General features: G+C 38.8%; 1 protein-coding gene across 5 annotated transcripts in view; it reads right to left on the reverse strand.

Annotated features, from left to right (window-relative positions):
- The window catches only part of RERE (arginine-glutamic acid dipeptide repeats), a 262,953-nt gene that overhangs the window by 179,047 nt on the left and 63,293 nt on the right, over positions 1-20,613 (reverse strand). For all 5 annotated transcript variants that reach the window (XM_064525537.1, XM_064525536.1, XM_064525532.1 and 2 more), the window contains exon 2: positions 1,682-2,152. In XM_064525537.1, the coding sequence (XP_064381607.1) occupies positions 1,682-2,006 (325 nt within the window). In that variant the 5' untranslated portion in view covers positions 2,007-2,152. The remainder of the gene's footprint in view (positions 1-1,681; positions 2,153-20,613) is intronic.

Here is a 20,613-nt window from a genome sequence, read left to right on the forward strand (position 1 = left end):
GAGTTCTTCTCCATCCTATTACAGAATGCAATTGAGACCACAGAAATTATTTTCCATTTTGATTTTAAGACAAGTCTCTTCGCAATGAAAACCAGAGTATCACAGTGTACCACTGGGCCCACACAACAGCTGTTTTCAACACACACTAAGTGTTTTTCATCCTCTGACACTGAGAATTAGGTTGCCCCAAAGCTGACCCTTAGACTACTCCCTATTGCTACCACTGAAGCAACAATTACTCGGCTATGAGTCCTGACCAAGAGGAAACCCTCTGAACAGTCTGAAATGTAATTCCAAGCATTTCAAATTATGTCCTGATCTGACAAGAGTTGGTAGATCTACATGAAGAAAATATTCTACAATTTCTGCACAGCGCAATTATGAAAAACCACACCTCCAAAACCAATATTATTTTAGCCCAGTCTAGATATATACCACCCATCTGAATCTGCAGCTGATGGTGCCCACACACACGCAACCAGCATTTTAGAGTGTTTACAGCAGCTACACCTGGATAGCACATTTAGACCTTTTACATCTGTACCCATACAATGAAGTTTTAGTACTTAAGAAATGCAACACTTCATAGAAAACAAGAAAAGCTTTTCCACTGCTGGTTTCCATGGTTTTTATTTGGAATGCATCTCTGTTTTGCTCCAGCAGTGTTTCTATAGCACACTGATCATTTTACAGAAAAGTAATATAAAAATACCAGAGCCCCTAAGCCACTGCTTTGAAAACTAAAGCCAAAGATAACTATACTTTGTGGTGGAACAAACAACTGCAATTATCCCTTTTAAAAGACTGTGTAGATGAATGCGTAAGTTCTTGCTCAGAAATGAGGAACGCAGCCAGTTGAATAATCTCTGCAATTTTCAAGTACAATTTCATTTTGAGGAAACAAGTTGGCAGGCAGCAGTCACAGGTTAGATCTTGAAATCTTAAATGAGACCCTGAAAAACCTCAAGTGAACCTTGCAGTAATTAAGTGGCCTATCCAAGGCATCCAAAGCACATTGCAAGCTACTGCTTCTACTCTGTCACCCAAACATCCAGACACTTGCCATCTTCACTGTTAATGAGTAGTTATACTAACACTGCTGGCTTTGACCAACAGATAAACTGCAGTGCACAGACATTAGGTTATCAGCTAGCTATTAACAGAAAAAGAAATCAATGGCATAGTAGCTATGAGATCTTAAGTCACCTTAAGTCAGCTCTACAGAGAAATCAAATTCACAGAAAAACATATCAGAAAGATTGGAAGAGACCTCCATATGCTATCTGTTCCAACCTCTAGCTCAAAGCAGGTCTAGTTTCAAAGTTAGACCAAGTTGCTCTGCACCTTGTCCAGTTTAGTTTTGAAAGCCTCAGGGACACAGATTCCACACACTGCACAGTTAATGAACACAGTGGAAAGAAAAGTGGTGGCTCTTTTTTAAAGGCAGATCTAAGTTAATTCCAGCAAACACAAAGAAATTACATTGTGGAGTCCAAGTTTTGAATGAATATGAAAGGTGAATGCATATTCACTTTTGTCCCCAAAGGAAGTGTGGAAACCCACCCATAAGAAAATCATCTAAATTAACAGATAGCCCATCGTGCTGTATGCTGCAGCCAACTAACAGGTAGTTCAGGTGCACAGTCACCTCCAAAGGAAACATAACACAGGAATTTCTTACCTCCAGGCCTGTACACAACATCATCTTCTGTGATAAAGGATGTTATTTCACCGTTGTCTGTTCTCTCATATCGGGACTTCTTCTTGGGTGGTTTCTTTTTGTTTTTCTTTGTGGACTCCTCTGTGGTGGCACTGTTGTTGTCATTGTCCTCATCTTCACTATGGTCACTTTCTGCATAATTCTTGGCACCTCCTTCCAACGTACAGCTCCGTCGAGGACGCGAGTTTTCACTCTCCCTCACTTTGTCTCTCTTGTCTCGCTCTTTGTCCCGGTCCCTATCCCTATCCTTCTCCTTGTCTTTGTCTTTCTCTTTGTCTGCTGTCATGATTCGCCACGTGCCTTCTTCTGTCCTCTCACGGCTGGGCCTCCGTGAAAGGTAGACAGTGAGCCTGGGCTTCAGTCTTCTGAATTTCTCACTCAAATCCAGGAAAAATTCAACCTCTCCAACAACCCCAGCGTTTTAAAAAGGCTCTTGAAAGGGTGGGGGGAAGGGGGAAAAAAAAGAGAGGAAAAAAGCCCATGTTAATATCAAAAATTCTTTCAACTTCTCAAGCTAAAAGACCACCCACACCTACCCACCAACAAAAAGCAAACAAAAAACCCACACCCTGAAGTGATTCAGTATAGAAAACATAGGACTGTAAAATATAAGACAGCCCTTTGAAGGCTTTACACAAATTAAACATTCAAACATTTTAGGATACTTCGGAAGTTATCACCATCCTCAAAAAGATCTTAAAACTTCCTCACAAAAACATGCTTAAGAATTCTTTTGCCCACTACAGAAATAAAATCACTTCGAGGATGGGATGTGCCCACTGAGAGCACATAGTATTTTATATCAAGAACAGAATAAGAAGCACGGAAGTGAATAAACAACATTTAGGGAAGGAAATACCCAAGAAAGAGTCTACAACTCTTTTCTCAAAGCAAAGTTAACAAGTGGCTATTTTGTTTTACATCTCAGCATCACTACCTATGGATGCTCCATTTAGCTGGCACAGCATAGAAAATGCTATCCACCACCTCCACTGCTCCAGGGCAAATTATTAGGAAGTCTTCTCCCCACTCCTTTCCAAAAAGGGAGTTAACCTATAATCCACAGATTACAGGAGTGAATAATTAAAAAAAAAAAAAAAAGCAGCAGTACTTACAAGTACATTAACTAAAGCCACTACTCCACATATCAAAAGAGATACCCTTCATGCTTGCTTTACAAATAAAAGAATGCACTAAGGTGGATTTTACAGCTCATCTCCTTCACACGTTCAGTTTCTTGCTGGGAAATGGGAAGGACAGAGCTAACCCTGTGTTTTTACCTCCCTGATCATTTAGTCAATACTCTTAACACCAAATGCACTATTTTTTCCTTCAGTGCAAGCTTAGATCAAGGAAATATACTTGCTATTACAGGGATATTTACAAGTGAATAGAACGTTACAGCTTAGATCTATGAGCCAGGATCCTCAAACCCCAACTAGGTGCACAGAACAGCTACCCATCAGTCTCTCTACCCCAGCACCCCAACTGTAGCCTGGATGAATTCACCATGAGACACCTTTTTTCTCTAGTTGATCAACTCAGAATAAGATCTGTGTAACCCATCACTATGCTAAAGAAAAGCAGAAACAAGTAGAGAACTGAGAATTTTGAGATCCTCAAAGGAGTTGAAGCAAACATCATTAAAGACAACCAAACCAGACCCACATTACAGATTCTAAATCACTAACAAAAGTATGGAAGTTCTATCTATTTACACATGGCCTTTGAATTTATGCATTTACAGAAGCACTGACCAAACTCTACCAGCTAACTCACAAGTTTCCAGGAAACTGTACTATCTGCTCCAACTTGAAGTTACTCCACTATGCAGAATGATATATTACTGCCTAGCATGAAAGTTAGGGTCCTCAGAAGACTGAATGCCCAAACATTAAGCACCTAAAACATATTAAAGGAAAAGACTATTTTGATTTTTAGTAAGTCATCTGAGAAGCTAGAAAGTAATCCTGTGCATTTGAAATTCCTTCCTTCGGTCCTACAAGAATCTCCTAAACAGACTACAGTAAGTTCTTGTCCCTGTTGACTACTACTTCAGGCAATGGAAATAGCCAAAGAGAGAGAAATTGCTTTTGCTGACAGAATTCAGGCTGTGGCTTGAATCTCTCAAGCATTTCCTGAACAAACCAATCATCCAGGTAAGAAATGATTCCAATTTCTTTCCTTCTTATAGCAGCTGCCACCATTCTGACAACACCCAAGGGGAATCCAATGCAACTCCAGGAGAGAAGACCACAAAGAATATGTCAATTGCCAGAGAAGTCACAGATACTAGTGATGGTAATGGTCTACAGGGACTCAATAAAAGAAAAAAGCCCTCAATTTTCTAGAGGCTAGAAAATTATGCAGTAACAAACTTGGGGTTTTTTGTTGTTGCTGTTGATACTACACACTTTGCTTTAGAATGTAAGCAAAAATTACTTTTCAAGAGCAATCCAGAAATTACAAGTAGTGAAGACCCAACCTATGTACAAGAGACAATCCTGCTTTATGTGTCCTTTAGAAACTAAAGGATACAGGATATGCCTGAAAATCTTATTCGATAATCTCCAAGGATTGATTAAATCCAGTCATCCACTTGCTCCAATTCCCAAAGACTTAATTTTTGAGTTGGGTACAGAAACATGAGCCACTGAAGCCTAAGCAAAATATATATATATAATTTTAAGCTTCTTCCATCTCTTCTCATTTTACTTAGAGCATATCACTACCCTCTCCTATTTGAGTAGAATGCTGTTTACAAATTAATTTTGAAAGAAAAAAAGAGCACCCTTTTAGTGAAATCACAAAAAGAATATTTTAGCACCATCTAACAAGCACTTGCACAACCCCAAATCTTTAAAAGACAACACAGTAAAGTGCTCCTCTGCTCATTTGTGGATATACATCTCACCACTTAGTGTTATCACTGGCACAGATAATATTGGTCCTGAAGGTTATGCAAGGTCTGTTTCGCAAAATCGTGATGGAAAAATACTCCCTTTCTGCTCATTTTGTTTTTTAATTGAGCTAACAAAACTTATACAAGCACAGAGGTAGTGACTAACTGGAACATAGCTATAACTGAAGGTATTCTTGTGTCCCACCATCAAATCTCTTTGACAATAGCCTTCTTCGTAGCTAACAAAGGCAAAGGCTACCTGTTTTCCCCATGCAACTCCCATAAGCAATAGATGATACTTTCAGGAAACACCCTCTAAGAAGAGTCCTATCTGTAGGTAATCTACAGACTTCCTCCAGCTCTCCCTTGAGCATAAAACCACTAATTTTTATGACAGGATTACTCCAATTTATATTAATTAAGAGTCTTTTATTAAGAGTCAAGTGACCATAAAGAAGCTGCGTCAGCTTTTCTTTCTTCTCTCAAGGGTGGAAGCATATCTTCCACTTGGAAGATCTCTGTAACACATAACCTCTTCAGCACTGTATAAAGATTACAGGCCTGTATTATTTTCCCTGCACACAGTTTGCTGCAGCACTAGAACCCTCCTTTGACGAGACAGTGCAGGATATCCTTTTCTGAAATTTCCACATAACCCTTGTTAAAAAGGGGGGAAAAAAAATCCAGTCACTGCAAAAGTTGACCTAGTCAGACATCAGCATTGGGAATGGGTGGCAGATGCCACAAAAAGCAGGCTTGAAATCTGGCAGGTATGGAGCTTTTTCTTTTAAGCCTCAAGATGCAGACCTAGGCATGATGATGCCAGCTGTCCCACATCCCTAAATAAAAGAGGAGAAAGGAATTTAAAATTCCTGTCTGAAGGGAAAAGAAACCAAAGGTTGATAACAACTGTCAGAGATTTCAGATCTCCTAACAAATTCACCCATATTAATCTTTTCTGTACCCTAAAACACTCTGAGGTCCTGCTCTGATTCTTTAAGTCTCAAGAAGGATAAGAACCAGAAGCTGTGCAAGTAATTCTGAAATTGCAGCCACAGTTTCAGTGCAAGCTGCTCCTGCCAGACCTTGGCTTGGGAAGTAAACTTCAAGTGAACCATTTTTATACCAATGGAGCCTGTCCAAGGGTCAACACCAAATCAAATACACACTGAACTCCACATGGCTGGTGGATACACTGCTTTACAAATGTAACGTACCGAATGCGCTTCCTCTTGCTCCATTCTTCTACCTTCACCATCACTTTTCACAGGCATAGGCAAAAACAATTTGCTAGTAGAAAATAAAATCCCATTACAGAACCTGCCATGAGTAAGTGCAAGAAGTGCCTCAGAATATTAAGGGTCTCATACTGCAGAGGAAGCACTGATGAATTCCAGCTCCATCAAAGTACAAGAACAAACCAAACTGCAGGACTTCACAGAACTCTCCACATAATAAGGGCTGCAGATTTAAGTCCTTACTGTTTCTCTCAGATTAAATTAGAACAAAGCACTTCAGTGCTTTTATTTCAAGTCCAATTACAGGGGGTTGGGGGAAGATGACCATGGTTCTCCATGGAAAAGTAACATTGAATAAATAAGCAGTATGCTCACAGAGATTAAGTTTACTGCAGGACTGTGCAAGCTTTCACACAGACAAACAAACCAAGCAAGCTGTGGTGTATCTGCAAGGTTTCCAGCCATAAAAACAGTAAAATTGTCACCTTTCTCTTAGATCCTGTTTCAGAAGAACCCAAATGAAAGTCATTTTCATTGCTAATGTATTTACAAACAGCACAGGAAAACACTATATAGTCAGTCCATCTAGTTTGGCTATCATTAAGATGCAGGTGATGAAGTCTCAAAGGCACTACTCAAATGTCTTATACAAATGCATCCTGTTTCCTAGGGGGTTGTTTCATTTGTTTACTAAAACACAATTCAATGTCAAAAATATTACAGGATTAAACCAACACCATCATGAAACAATGGCTACTTTTGTTCCACTAAGAATAAAACAGTCAGAAACTCAAAGAGTAGGTGCATAACCACCACTAGAAAGACTGAGGAGAGATCCTGTTACAAGACCTCAGCTGCGTAGCAGTCATACAGGATTACTGGAAGAGGAAAAAAAAAAAAAACACCACTGTTTATCAGCAACCACCTATTTAAGATTAAGCCATTATTAGCCCATAGAAACACTCAATGATCTTTATTATTTAAGCATTGACTGAAGTATCTTTTAAAGACTCCTAGACAGATTATGCCCCAGCAGTGAAGGACATTTCCTATCACCACCTCCCCACTTTTTATTTACTAACACCGGCACCCAAAAAAGAATGGTAATTTACAGATAGAAGCATACACCCAATATTCTGAAGACTCTCTTCAACCAGAAGACTGAAAATTATCTCAAAACTGTAATACTACATTATCCAAACTTAAGCCTTTGCATTCCATCTCTCTCACACATTCCTACTTTACCCACACACCACACTGCAACAGGGAGGAGAACACAACTATCTCCATATTCAAAAGCTATACTGTTGCCTAATCACACTTAAAGACGCAAGTGCCATGAAAACTTATCTGCTTACTTAACATTATTCATCAGTTACAGATGTTTTACTGGGTTAAGCACTTTTATCATTTTATACATAAGTATGCACAGACGATATGGAATCCATAAAACACCATTACAAAAATATTCTGTGGTTTTTGTTCTCTAAAGTAAACTGCGCTAATACATCATGTATATTGCCAAATACAGTAATTACACAGATGTTTAAAGCTGGATTAGGACAGTAGAAGTAAATACACTGAAAATCTTAGTGGTTTCTGGCAAGCTCTATAGCCTGGGTTTGCAGTAATTTTACTCATTGGCAGCTCCTCATTCCCACTGTACCAAACAGACACCAAAGCAGCTGCTTTCTGTCATCACACTACAGAAAAGAAATTCAGATTACAGCACCACAGGTTGGAGAGTATTAACTGCCTTTGATACTGGTTTACTGCTTCTCCCATAGGGAATTTCCTAGAGATTAATCTCGAAGGAAAGAAATCGTTTAAGCTAAAAGGGGAACATCTTTTTTATGACGGCTGAGACAGGTGTACAAAGGAGTGGAAGAATAGCCCCTGCCCCTTATTTTAGTGCAAGCTGAAAAACCTTCTCAGGAAAAAAGTTAGCTTCACCCAATCATATCATAGGAATTTCTTATTTTTTTAATAGATGTGTAAGATTTGTCCAATTTTCCAAGTCAATGAGATAACTTCATTCCTCTCCACATAGTACGCCACAGCTGAAAAGTAAACATAGGTAAGAAAAATTCTTTTGTGCCAGAACACTACTTCAAGTTTACTTCATTACAGAGTACCGCAGTATGAACAAATTTCCAACAAGACATTTGAGGTTCTGATGAAGCATACATACTCAGCAGAAGGTATTCGGGGCTACGTTGAGCTAAGCCACATTTGAACGTCCCAGAGTTTAAAAATGTAACTATGAAGTGCAAACTGCTCTCATACACCACCTAGAACAGAAGAGCATAGGGAATTTCTCTCTGACCCCACCACCAGTTACACCAACAATAATACAATGGCAGAGGAAGGTTCACTCTAAGCAAAGTGAACAAACAGTATTTAAAAAAAAAGGGGGGGGGGGAATGTGCCAACTTCATCTGTACACAAAATACTTGCTGGAGTGCATACAAGTGCTAATTTCAAACCAATCCAGGCTTGCCCTTGTAGAAAGGATGCAAGTAGCTGAAGGAACAGCCACAGTAGAAGGGGCAGAGTACGTGAAGTCTCATTCAATTCTAATTCACTTTCCTCTCAGGCGGCTGGCATCTTTTGGGTGCCATTCACTTTGAACGACCCAGCGTCCTATAGCATAATCTTTGTGCAACCTCAGTCATGCAAATGCTGCCCATGCTACTACTCCATTACAGGCATCAGACCCATCATAGACATCAGCTGCTCAAAAAGGGGGAAGGTGGGAAATCAACAGGCTGGAGAGTGCAGAAGGAAGGAAAGCAGACCTCAAACCTGTTCACAACTGTTACACAACATAGGAGTAAAGAAATTAGTTATTACTGCTCACCATTTACATCTCTGCCTTCAAAAAAAAACACCAAGTGCCAACCTAACACTCTTTCAGAGCCTACTGACCAGCATTAGCTTCAAGTTACTTCAAAGAAAAAGCCCCAAAGAGAGACTGGAAGGGGGGAAAGCATCAAGACTTGTCCAAATGCTTTGGAGATTCATAAAGCAAACCCTGCACAGCAACTTTAGGACAACAACAGGAAGTCTTCTAAAGTTTAGAGATATCAAAGGCTTAAGATTTTAAAAAGTTAAAGACTTATTCAAAGTGGTCAAATGGTCATTTTAAAACTAAGTTCAAGCTAGTCTCCGGTTTGACAGGTCTGCACTGGAAGGGCTCATCACAAAGGTGCAGTTTACCTTGCACTGACGAGCCTGGTTACATTTCTATTGATACAGCTTATTCTAATGTTAAAGTTAGGTATAGTGCCCAACCCTGCTCAACTAGACTAGAAGCTTTGGCCAAAGACGTTGATTAAAGTTGTCAACTTCATATTTTTGACTAAAGACTTAGGTTAGCAAGAGTTTGTATTAAATCTGACCTAAAGAGAAGGAAGTAAGTAACATAACTAACTTTCCACCCAGCTTTAGGGTTGCTGTGATTTTATTTAGAACCATATAATTACTTCAAAAACCTTATTTGGAATCAATTTTTCCCTCATGGATAAAGTCCAGTCATTTTTTGAATTCTGTTTTAGTAACCATATGCATTTCTTCCAAATGGCGTAATTTTCTCTCAAACCTCAGAAATGACAAACTAGAAGTATACAAATCCCTTATGAATTTCCTGTAAAGAGTGATTACTGCATGTGCAAATATGAACCCTCCACGGACACCTATCTCAAATAAAAATGTAAAATACAAAAAGGCTACATTCAAAGAGAATAAATAATGTAAACCCTAACTCTAAGATAAGTTTTTCTCTTCTCCAAAGGTAGGGTTGGAGCAACAGAAAGCAAGCTTTGCAGAATAGCCCATGTACTGCAAAAAGTTTGAAAAGCTCTTTATTTCATTCATCTCAACTAAAAGAGGTTTCCTAATGCAGAAGTATGGAGGAAGTTTCAGCAGCAGTGGTTTTGGTCCAGCTGTTTTAAGCTGACCATTCTATTCCTCTTCACGCTTTCAAATAGCTTTCAGTTTGAACCAAGGTGACTGGAAAACTGTGCAGCAGCATTCCACTTCAAGGTGTATCACTAACTTACTGCTCAAATTTTCACAAACTGTGCTCCATGGTCATGTTTAACCTTCTGTTAAGTTAAAAGTCAGAGGAAAGTCAGAAGTTGCACTAGTATTTGCAAAATCATTTTGGAATCCTTGGTAAGTGATGCCACAATGAAGACACGCGGTCTTACTGCAAAGCATTTGCCAACTCCAATTCCTCACTTCCCAGACTTTCATTCCAGGCTCAGAGTACCACAGGAACAACAGCGGCAACTAAAGCTTTCAATAAGCTAGAGTAAAGCATCATCAGGTGAAGCACAAAGCATTAGTGTAGAAGGACCACTGTCACAAACCTCAATCTACAGAAAACTTTAGTGTAGATTTATGGAAGCAATACCCATGGAATCGACCTGGCTATTTCTAGAAATGTATGTTCTGGACATACATAACATGCTGCATGAAGAGCAACAGAACATAAGCCCCTAAGAGCAAGGGACAAAAACAGAAGTAGATTCTGAAGTACAGTAAATCCACCAGAAAGCTTGTTTCTTTATGTCCAGCATTAACTGTCAAACCAACGTCTTGCTGTTCAAGACACTATCAGCTTAGAGTGTCATTTATATACAATATTTATGTGAGTACAACCATTACAATGAGTCTGAAACACTGCTAGAAGAGCCACTGGAGGATTTCATTTCCTTTTTTCCTTGTGTATATGGCCATAATGCCCACAAAGTCCACACTGTTGTTCTGCTCATCATATGCTTTGGCACTTTTTACTTCCATAGTTAGCCTACCCAGGCCTCAAAATGAAAGCCAAGTGTTCACCAAAACAGACACACTAAAACACATGAGAAGCCTTTTCAAAAGAAAAGGTAATACAAGTAGCATACAGGCATTCTCAACAATTTAAAAAGATGATGAAATGCGGACAATACCTTCAACTGTTAAGATACATTTAAAGTCATTAGCATGCAACAATTCTTAAAGCTCATTCTTCTGAAGGAACTTCTCCCCCCAAAAGAGAGTTTCAGTGAACAGTATGCATCTTCATTCTTTCAGAAAATGTTCAAATTAGATTCAACACAACTGGGACATAGCCTTAACTATGACAGTTTAATTCAAATATTGAAGGTCCTTGTTACCTTAAACTACTTAGAAGTTCAACATAACCTAAAAACGTTTTTGCAAAGCTGCTTGCTAAAGTTTTGTTCTCTGCCTTCCCCTAGAAAATGCAGATACTCACTACTTCAAATCATATTCAAATGCTTGTCTGCCTGTTAAAATGTTCAGTTCTCCAAAGCTGAAAAAAAGACTGAAAGAAAAAGTAGGATTCTGGCAGAAAACAGGAACCTTGATTCAGAACTCTGGGCCAGGGATGGGGAAGGCAAGTTGGCAATAAATATTCCAGCAAAGAGAACTCTGAAAGCAGCTGCTTCAGCAAGAGAACATTGCCCCCACAGCATTTGGCCGCCTAGTATGACACCCCAAGCACATGAAGTGCTTGTAAACACTCTGTATTCAGAAAGTGTTAAACACTGCACAACAGTTTCCAGAACAGCTAAAATTGCACCAGCTTCATAGAAGTCCCAAGGATGATGCCTCTGCCCACAGTTCAAGAGGAACACTTCAGTGCAAATGAAGTCAGGAAGAAACACACTGCAGTAACAGTCTCTGCACTCCTGAACTGGTAGTTTGCATCTCTTGCCCATCTAATGGGCAACTTCAGAGCATCATTCCAAACAGTAACACACAAAGGTCCCAGCCATCTTTCAGGACACAAACAATACCTGCTTCTTACCGATAGTCCTTTTCTAGTCAATACCCAAAATAGCGAAGTGTTATATTTTACTCTCACCAGCCTTTCCCAACTCTGTTCCCAAAGTCAGAGAGGACAAAAGATATCATAATGAATATTTATTTGATCAGATCTGCCTAAACATTTTCAAATGCAGTCTAAAAATAACTTTCAGGACATTCATTTCCAAGAAAGAGATTACGAATACAGAAAAACTGACAATAAAATATTTCCTTGCAAAAAGGAAGCATTAGCAGGCAACAAGATACAACAAATGTAACCGCATGAAACACTTCCTACAGTCCAAGGTTTTCCTGAGCAGTGAAGCAGCTTTATTCACCCGACCCCACGATCTGTAAGAGAAAAAAAGAAAAAGTGGAATTATTTGTCAAAATGTAGAAACAAAACTAAGACTTCGATACTCCATATCCCAGCTATGTCATCACTCCTACAAAATTCTAATATGCAATTAGCCTCTCACCAAAAGTTTCGGGGCCTTTGCTAGTAAGTCACCACGCTGCCTTGAGCACCATGTCGATAAGCATCTTCTCTGGACATGTTCCTTTTTTTGCATTCTAGACGTGAATACAAGAACATAAAATTCAATGGCATTAGGGGCAATTTTATAGGAGGAGAATAAAACATCACAAAAATAGTTTTAAATGAACCAGCAAACTCCTTACCTCTTCAAGCACCACTGGCCCAAAGGTACCGCCAACGAGAACACATACTGGACCCCAGAATCCTCCTTCCGGTAATCAGAAAGGAAACGATGACTCTTCACCATGTTGTTTACAAACAACATGTGGATTATGCTGCAGCACAGAACCCTCCCTTCAACGTATGTTGATTCACTCACAGGACAGAAACCTTGAAAGCATTAGGAAAAAAGCCTAATACAACCCATGGATAATAGCAGACAGATTTTATTACATATGTTCATATAGCAGGAACAACTACATAGATAGCATAACTCATATGTTGTTCAATTGCTATCTTCTGTCATGACACTTCTGGAAATCTGTGCTTGTAATCTAGGTTTGGATGCAACCGTGCAAGATGTACATTTGTGCAAACATTTTGAGTTGTGTCAGCTAGCATAAGCACCACAAATTGATACTATTGAATAACAGGCATTTATTTAGCTGCAGTTCTTAAATTCACAGCATTTGCATTTGGAGACTGATCTAAACAATCATAAAATCTAAACATCGTATAGTAGAGAGCACCTTAATTCCCATCTTCTTGAACAATGGTATTAAGCGACTTAACAATTTTAGTAGGGAGGGACTGATGCGTGCGTGCGTGTGGGTGGGTGGGTGTGCTGAAATTTTCCTCCTCTGGCTCAAACTGAATCCAGAAGCAAAACAGCTAGAAAAGTTTACCTATCTGGGCAAAAATCCAAGCTGTGGCTCTACAGAGTCAAGATCCTGAGAACAGGTAAGTGCCATACACACACAACTCGTAAACCTAGGAAAATAATTTCACATCTTTGTTTAAGTGCAACAAACAAACAAAAATCATTATATATACACACAAGATAATACTATACCAAGGTCACTGCTAAAGTATTTCATGAGAAATCAAGCAGGCACAATTTAACCTTTAAACTCCATTTAAAAAAATAATGAAGAGCAGAAGTTCATGAACATTATTTTCAAGTGGCCATTACCACATATTCACCTGGCCTAATTTTTTCCAGCATTTTAAAGCTGGTTCAAATTAAAGCTTCACCATTTTTTGAAGTACAAAACACCTTCACATGCTCCCATCTAGGTCAGAATAAGCAGGATACCACTCTCCAAAGAGAAACGAGTTATCAGAGTCAGATCTGGGCACTGAGAGTTATGAACACTGCCAAACTGCAGTTACCATAACGTACACGGCTCTACTGTTATTTGATCTATACACCTGGAAATCATTATCACAGCAAAAGGCATACATACCACCTCTTTGCACATTAATACCAGTTAAGAGGTTTATGTACTTACAGAGTCAGGTTTTAAAGATAATGTGAAAGCAAGTCCAACAGAAATGCTAGGAGACTGAAGTAAGAAGGCCGCTAAGCATGTAGGGAAGCTAAAAATATGGAGAAGAGCTCCTTTTTCTTGTGTAAGCAAGCCAGACAGATAAATCTTTTAACAAGATTTGTATTGGTCATGTGTTACTAGTCTTAATAAACACAACAGGACCATTCTTCTGTAAGCTTTTAGTCTCATGCTGCAAGATAAAAAGGCACTGTATTCGGCAAATGCCAGATTAAAGGAAGTATGTGCTGAAACTGCTGGAACTAGAGTTCCTTTCACACAGTTCTCCTAATTCGTATATCAGGGAAGAACTAAAAGATAATTAAAGTTTACACTTTTTGTTTACACAAAGAAAAACAAAAAACGTTGATCGCTAACAACTTTAGCTACCCCCTGCAGCAACAGCACTTGTTGCAGGACTCTGCTCCACAGGAGGACCTGCAAAGCAGAGACTTTGTTACCTGTATCCTGTAAGGCGTATGTGAAACGTTTTCTTTGGTACAGCTAAAGAAGCTTTTCATACACCTCTGAAAACTTTCAAGCCTTATCATCTTCCATTTTGGTAGTAAGAACTACAGCATGGGTGCAGGCCATGCAAAGTGAAGTTAGACGGTATCTAGTCCATGGGGAACATGCTTCTCACTCCAGCACCATACAAGTTTATGATCAACATGCAGAATATGCTCTCTCTGGCCTTTAGTAAAGTAAAAGCAACCAAAAAAATTAGCAATTCGCAGAGTTTCATCAGAAGAGTAAGAAACAAAGCCTCATTTATGGATATTGCTACTACAAACTTGCATGCTATAAGCAAAGCATCCAAGTCTGTTCAAACAGACACAGCTTTTTAGTCCCATTAAAATAAAAGGCAGTGCTGGTCTTGTTTTGCTTTTAAGGTATCTGATTCATCAGCTTTCTTATTAACCAGCTATAAAAAAAAGATACTTATATAAAAAAAACTACTGAATTCTGCAACTTTGTCCAACAGCACTGTACATCTTCAGAGAGGCTGTGGGTTTTGGGCTCTTGCAAAAGAAACTAAGTACGATGGGCAATAGGAATATTCTAAACCAACTCCCCACATGGACCTACTTACTTCATACTATTAAATCCTTTCCAAAGTTTAATAGGGTGCAGCTGCACGACACATTAAGCCAATATATGCCTCCTTTGTAGCAGCATTCATCTAACACGTCAGCAATGGTCAGTTTAGTACTGCTAGCATTGATACAGTACTGATCAGTAAGCATCAGTTCAGCACACAAACATTTTGGCAACAAATTACGCTTTGTGCTTGCCTGCAGAAAAGGAAGAAGCAGGAATGCACGGTTGACTGAGGCAAAGAGCACCACGGCAGAACCAGCTGAGGCTGGTTCTGTTCCAAAACTAAGCTATGAGACAAGCTAGGCCATAAAAAGATCATGATGAGTATAGAACGAATATGCCTTGATAGAGAGCTAGTACTGCCTATTCTGCAAGAGCTGCCTCATATAGTTTCCTCAGACATATAAACTATGACATGTCATTTCAGGCCTTCCCAGTCACCCTTGAAGGGCAGGAAAAAAGTTTAGCTAAGCAAAGAAAGAATACAGCTACACTCTATCTTTATCAGTGCTCCAGGACACACAACCAGCTTCAGGACACAAGAGATCCAAGTCCTCATTTCTACCCACCCCCTCAACTTGCATAAACCATTTTACTCAGATCTCAGTTTCTCATTCCTTAAACTGAGAATTAAAAACTTATGCTGCTCCTCTCTGACAGGGGGATGGGAGCGCCTTAAAAGCATTTGAGCATTTGTAAAGTTTCAAGATCTCGAATGAAAGAAATAGTATGATGGACCTTATATATAAACTTCAAGTTTCATTCATTTCAAGTTTCATTTCTGTAAGCTCTAGAAGATAACTGGCTTCTAATGTCCGCATTGGTAGGTCACAAAGGCTGCAGAATGGATAAATCTTGTTTTCTAAATGTATATGTTTATATGTTTTTATAATGTATATATTTTAATGTGTATACGCAAATGTATATGTGTGTGTGTACACAGATTACATATACCACAAGCATTTTTCTGCAACATTACTACAGCGATCAGTTAACTTTTCTCCTCCTTCAACCAAAGTTAACCTTCCTCTTCTTTCTCTAGCTATCCCCATCCCAAAACAACTATAAAGTCATTCACTGATTAACAGAAAATCCTGTTAATACATTTATTTTAATGCTGAAAATGGTTTTCAATGCAAACAAGGGCCCGTGCTAAACCATCACCCACTCAGTACTTAGCAGTAAGTTTGATTCATCTGCATCAACATGTATAACACTACTATAAAAGCTGGACAGAAAAAAAACAAACACACACACCGTTAACATTCTTCCCAAAACACACCTACCACCCAAGTCAAAATACTATACTACATTCCATCACACAAACGTAAAAATTCCAAAAGGATTCAAAAACAACTTTCTCATACTCTTCTCATGCTTAAAATTACCAACCCTTTAGCTGCCACGGAGGTCATCACAAAGCCAAATTCCTCAGCAAGTGAAACAGATCAGTGATACAGTTTTAGCTTGACCTGCTCTACGATAAACAAGACAGAAAAGCACGTAACACAGATGACCATAGCGACATTCAGTTTTTCGGTACCCCACTAGACACCTGCTGCACCATACAGCTCTCCTCTTACTCAGGACCATGCTGAAGGGGTGCTGACCGTGTCAGCTGCCTAGTCTAGAGTGCTCATGGGACAAGTCTGCGACTTTCCTGGAAGCAAGTTTGCTAGAAGTCTTTAAACAGCTTTTACAAGTCTTCCTCCAATGATAAGTCTCTTATCAGTTGTCTCTCCTATCTCCTTCACTGGCATTTTGAGTTTATAATACAAATACAGCACTGGAACACTTTGGCCAGGAATGGTCATTATGAGTTACATATTTACAGTTCATAGCTCTTTTAAGCCCTCTAAAGCACATGCAATTAAAAGCATGTTTGTTCACTTCAATTTGCTCTCTGCTAATCATCCCCAAATGGTTCAAGAAGCTAGGGAGGAGGGAAAGAAACAGTGTGTAGAGAAAGAAACAGGGACTGACTTCATTGGCAACTCTCTCACAGTTGAGAAGCAATCATCACTTGAAGAAAGGCAGACAGTCCAAAGTGTTTCTCATGACAGACAATGACCATATTCTTATTTTTGCTGCAGTTCACCCAATTTGACCGGAGAAAAGAAAAACAAAAGATCTCATATTTCTGAGCCATGTCTTCTACCAACTATGCCCACAGCTGTCAGATTTTAAATCACAGGCTGTATAACACTGCGTATCAGCATCCTCCCATTGCAAATTCCACCTTCACACCAATCTGCTCTGACTTGGGAAATTATTCCATCATTCTGAAAACCAGGTCGCGGGTCTGTTTTACAGATGAGCTATGCACAAAGACAGTTTAGGTAAGATCGTAAGTCTCTCTCTTCTCAACACAATGTTGATGCTACAAAACTTAAAAGAGTAAGAGAAAGGAAGAAAGAAGGGAGTGGAAGAGATTCTTTGCAAACACGAAGCCAAGACCCAATTTTCACAAAACAGATTAATTACTTCTATATTTATCAACAGAAAATGACAGGCTATTCTCTTCAGCATCATGCCTTCAAAGGAGGGGCATATTTCATTTCATTTTACTCAAGAATGCTTCAAACAGCTCTACATCTTCTCTAAAACAGCCAGGTTTACTTGGCAATAGGGGGGATTATGAAAGATTGGGGTGGAAAGGATATAAAAGGCTCAATGTGAAATTTCGCTTTGTGTTTGTGGTATACTAATCGGCATAGGACAGGTAGAACAACTGCCCACCTGCAAGGAGCCCCAAATTCAACAAAGTTGCAAGAGTGAAATTTTACAAGACCTTTACAATCACCTTTAACCACACAGGTAGATTGAAAAGTCAGGGATAACATTACAGTCAAAGTGACAGCTCCTAGCACCGCCTAAAATGGTAGGGCAATTGCTGTACTACATTCATAACAGCACTATGTGGAAAAAGCTTTCTGAAAAGACTTTTCTTCGGATAGTTTTTACTTGCAGGCTTCAATAAGAGTAGTGAGAGTCCAAATAGGCCACGTTCCTTCCCACACTTATCTAAGGGCAGCAACATAAAATCACTACATGCTTAGAAAGCTTCTGTACTCCCAATAGGATCTCCCATTATGAACAGTGAAAATTAACTGGACTTTCTATTTCCTGTATTATTGTTTGATGACAAATTAAAAAAAAACGGCTGGAACACTAGAGCTGTCTGCACACTCATCATGATATGAGGCTGTTTCTTTGGTCACCAACTGAAGAGTCCAGCTTTCATTTACCATGCTGTGATGCCTAAATCATTGAAACAGCCTTCCAAAATCCTATGCCCCTTTCACCTCCCACCTGTAACAAGAAACTTAAGTGCTGAATGGATAGGTGGCTACTTCAAAACCAAACAGCAACCGATATGTAGAACTGTGACTGGAGTACAAAAATTCACAGATCTTAGCCCTCTGGACAGATCCATTCTATCAAACCATGATGTTTACAACTGCTCTACAGGTATAAAAATGTGCTTTAAAGACCTCTGTAGTCATAACACATGGGAACAAACAACGATCAACGGGCACTAAATATGAAGCCAAATATTATTTCTTTTTCTTCAAAGTCATCCAGGCTAATATAAAAGATTACTACAATATAGGTCAGAAAAATGCAAAGAAAAAGTCCTGTAACACCACTAAAAAAAAAAGAGGGGAAAAAAAGCTAGGTCTTTTTAAAGTGCTCATATAATGCAACATACTCCTCTACTTTAAAAGGCTGTTCAGGGGAGAACAGGCCCAAGGGACCTATAAAGAGCTGGTATTGTTACAAGAGCTATTATCTAGGGGATTTAATATCATTTGGAGCCAAGAAATAACATCCATATTATAAGGTTGCCTAACAATATTTAAAAAAGAAGAAAGTTAAACAAAAGAATTTGTCATGATACACAGCAGAGTATTTTGAACAGATTATAGTTTATCAGCCACAACTACGTTGCTTTCCTTCCAGCAACTATTTCAAGACAGGACAGGATTTGGAGAATAACCATCCAGCCAACTAAACACAGGTAACGAGCTGAAAAGTGAGATCAGGGTGGAGAGCCTGTAAGGAAGGCAATCGCAACCATTCCATCATTAGTGCAAGCTAGGGATGCCAATTCACACACCAAAACGTAAAGCATCTCTTCTCCTGATGAATTAACAAGTACTATTACAAACTTTATTTGTAGACAGAGGTTTCAGGGGGAAAGAGAAGGCCACGGGGGGGGGCTGGGGAAAACAGATTTTCAGAAGGAAAAATACACATACATGGATATCTTGAAATGTATGCTTGGCAAAAAAATACTAGAGTTTTTTGGTTTTTTTTAATTGATACAGACAAAATATAAATCATTCCAAATGCTGTCAGTTCAGATCAGGGCAAATACCAAAGAAGTCAACACACAAACAAAAAGCTCTTGGTACACAAAACCCACCAAGTTAACCAAAATTAAATACTTCCATAAAATGAAATCACTTGTCCATTTTACAGTTACTAGTTTTTAAAGGCATCTATGACTAACAAAGTCACTAATATATCACAGACCTACGTCTGCTTGTGAAGTAACTTGTTGTGAGACAGAAATGAGTTTTACATAATACTGAAAGCATTTATTAGAATAAGACAATCGCTGCTTTATAGGCACCCCCAAAGATAACTACATCTAGAAGTTCATCCACTTATAATAAATAAAATATTTACTATGGAAATTTAGTTAAGGTACCTCCATCTCCACAGTACTTTTGCAAATATCTACCAAATTGTCATTCCCAATATATTTAGCTATGCTTTTTCCCCTCCCTTTCCCCCTATCAACAGTATATAAACTAGTATTTACCAAACTACTACATTTTTCCCTCCAATTACAAATCATTTAGCTGAATACTTGCATGTAGAAAATGGATTTTTTTTTTTAATGGCTGAACACTCAGCTGCCTTCTCACCATCCTTTCATTTTATAGAAAGCCTCCAAAACATCAAGCAAATCACCCAAACTGAAACTAGATCAGGTTATTTTCTGAAAACCCTTGTGAGCAGCAAGCATCAAGGAAAAACTCCAGTCTTCAGCCACACTGACTATCTTATTTAACTTCTATTTATTTACAACTGCTTGTATATTTGAATTACTCAAAATGAAGCACGACTGCAGGGTGGGCTCCTATGATCACTTGACTGACCAAACATTTCCACTGAAACACTGCTGTAATTAAAATAATTCCCCTCCAAAGAAACCGGCATCCTGAGAGACTAACTACAAGACTAGCTAAAGCTATGCCACTAAAATATTGCATAGGATTCCACAACATTGTAAACACCTAAAGAAGTTCTCCTCATTCAGTCCCATGATACTGGGGGGGGACAAAAAAAACAAAAAACAGGCATGAAGTTATCAGAACAGGCACTAGAGACTAACAGATCATATTGTTTGTTGTCCGCTGTTTTAAAACACTTTCACATAGACATCGAGTCTAATAAGATTTCTGTCTAGAGAAACTGTCTTTAATTTTAGATATTGGTCTCATTTTCTCTGAGGAGCAGCTTATTTTGGTTAATAACAGAGTAGACATCAGAATTTTCTATTCTACAAAGCCTCTCTTCTCAGCACAGAAGCACTGTTGTAATCAGGAGATTAAGTCTGCTTATTCATGTGTGAAATGCAGACTTGATCTGCCTCTTGTATTATAGGCTGCCTACAGCAAACAGTCAGCATATTCTTCATAATTTCATAATACTTAACAACTGTAATATATTAAATTACATCTCACTTCCTTTATTGCATTTACAGAATACAGTAACATGAACGCATAGCATTT

The sequence above is a fragment of the Dromaius novaehollandiae genome, chromosome 24 (assembly GCF_036370855.1).
Source record: "Dromaius novaehollandiae isolate bDroNov1 chromosome 24, bDroNov1.hap1, whole genome shotgun sequence".
Taxonomy (NCBI): Eukaryota; Metazoa; Chordata; class Aves; order Casuariiformes; family Dromaiidae; genus Dromaius; species Dromaius novaehollandiae.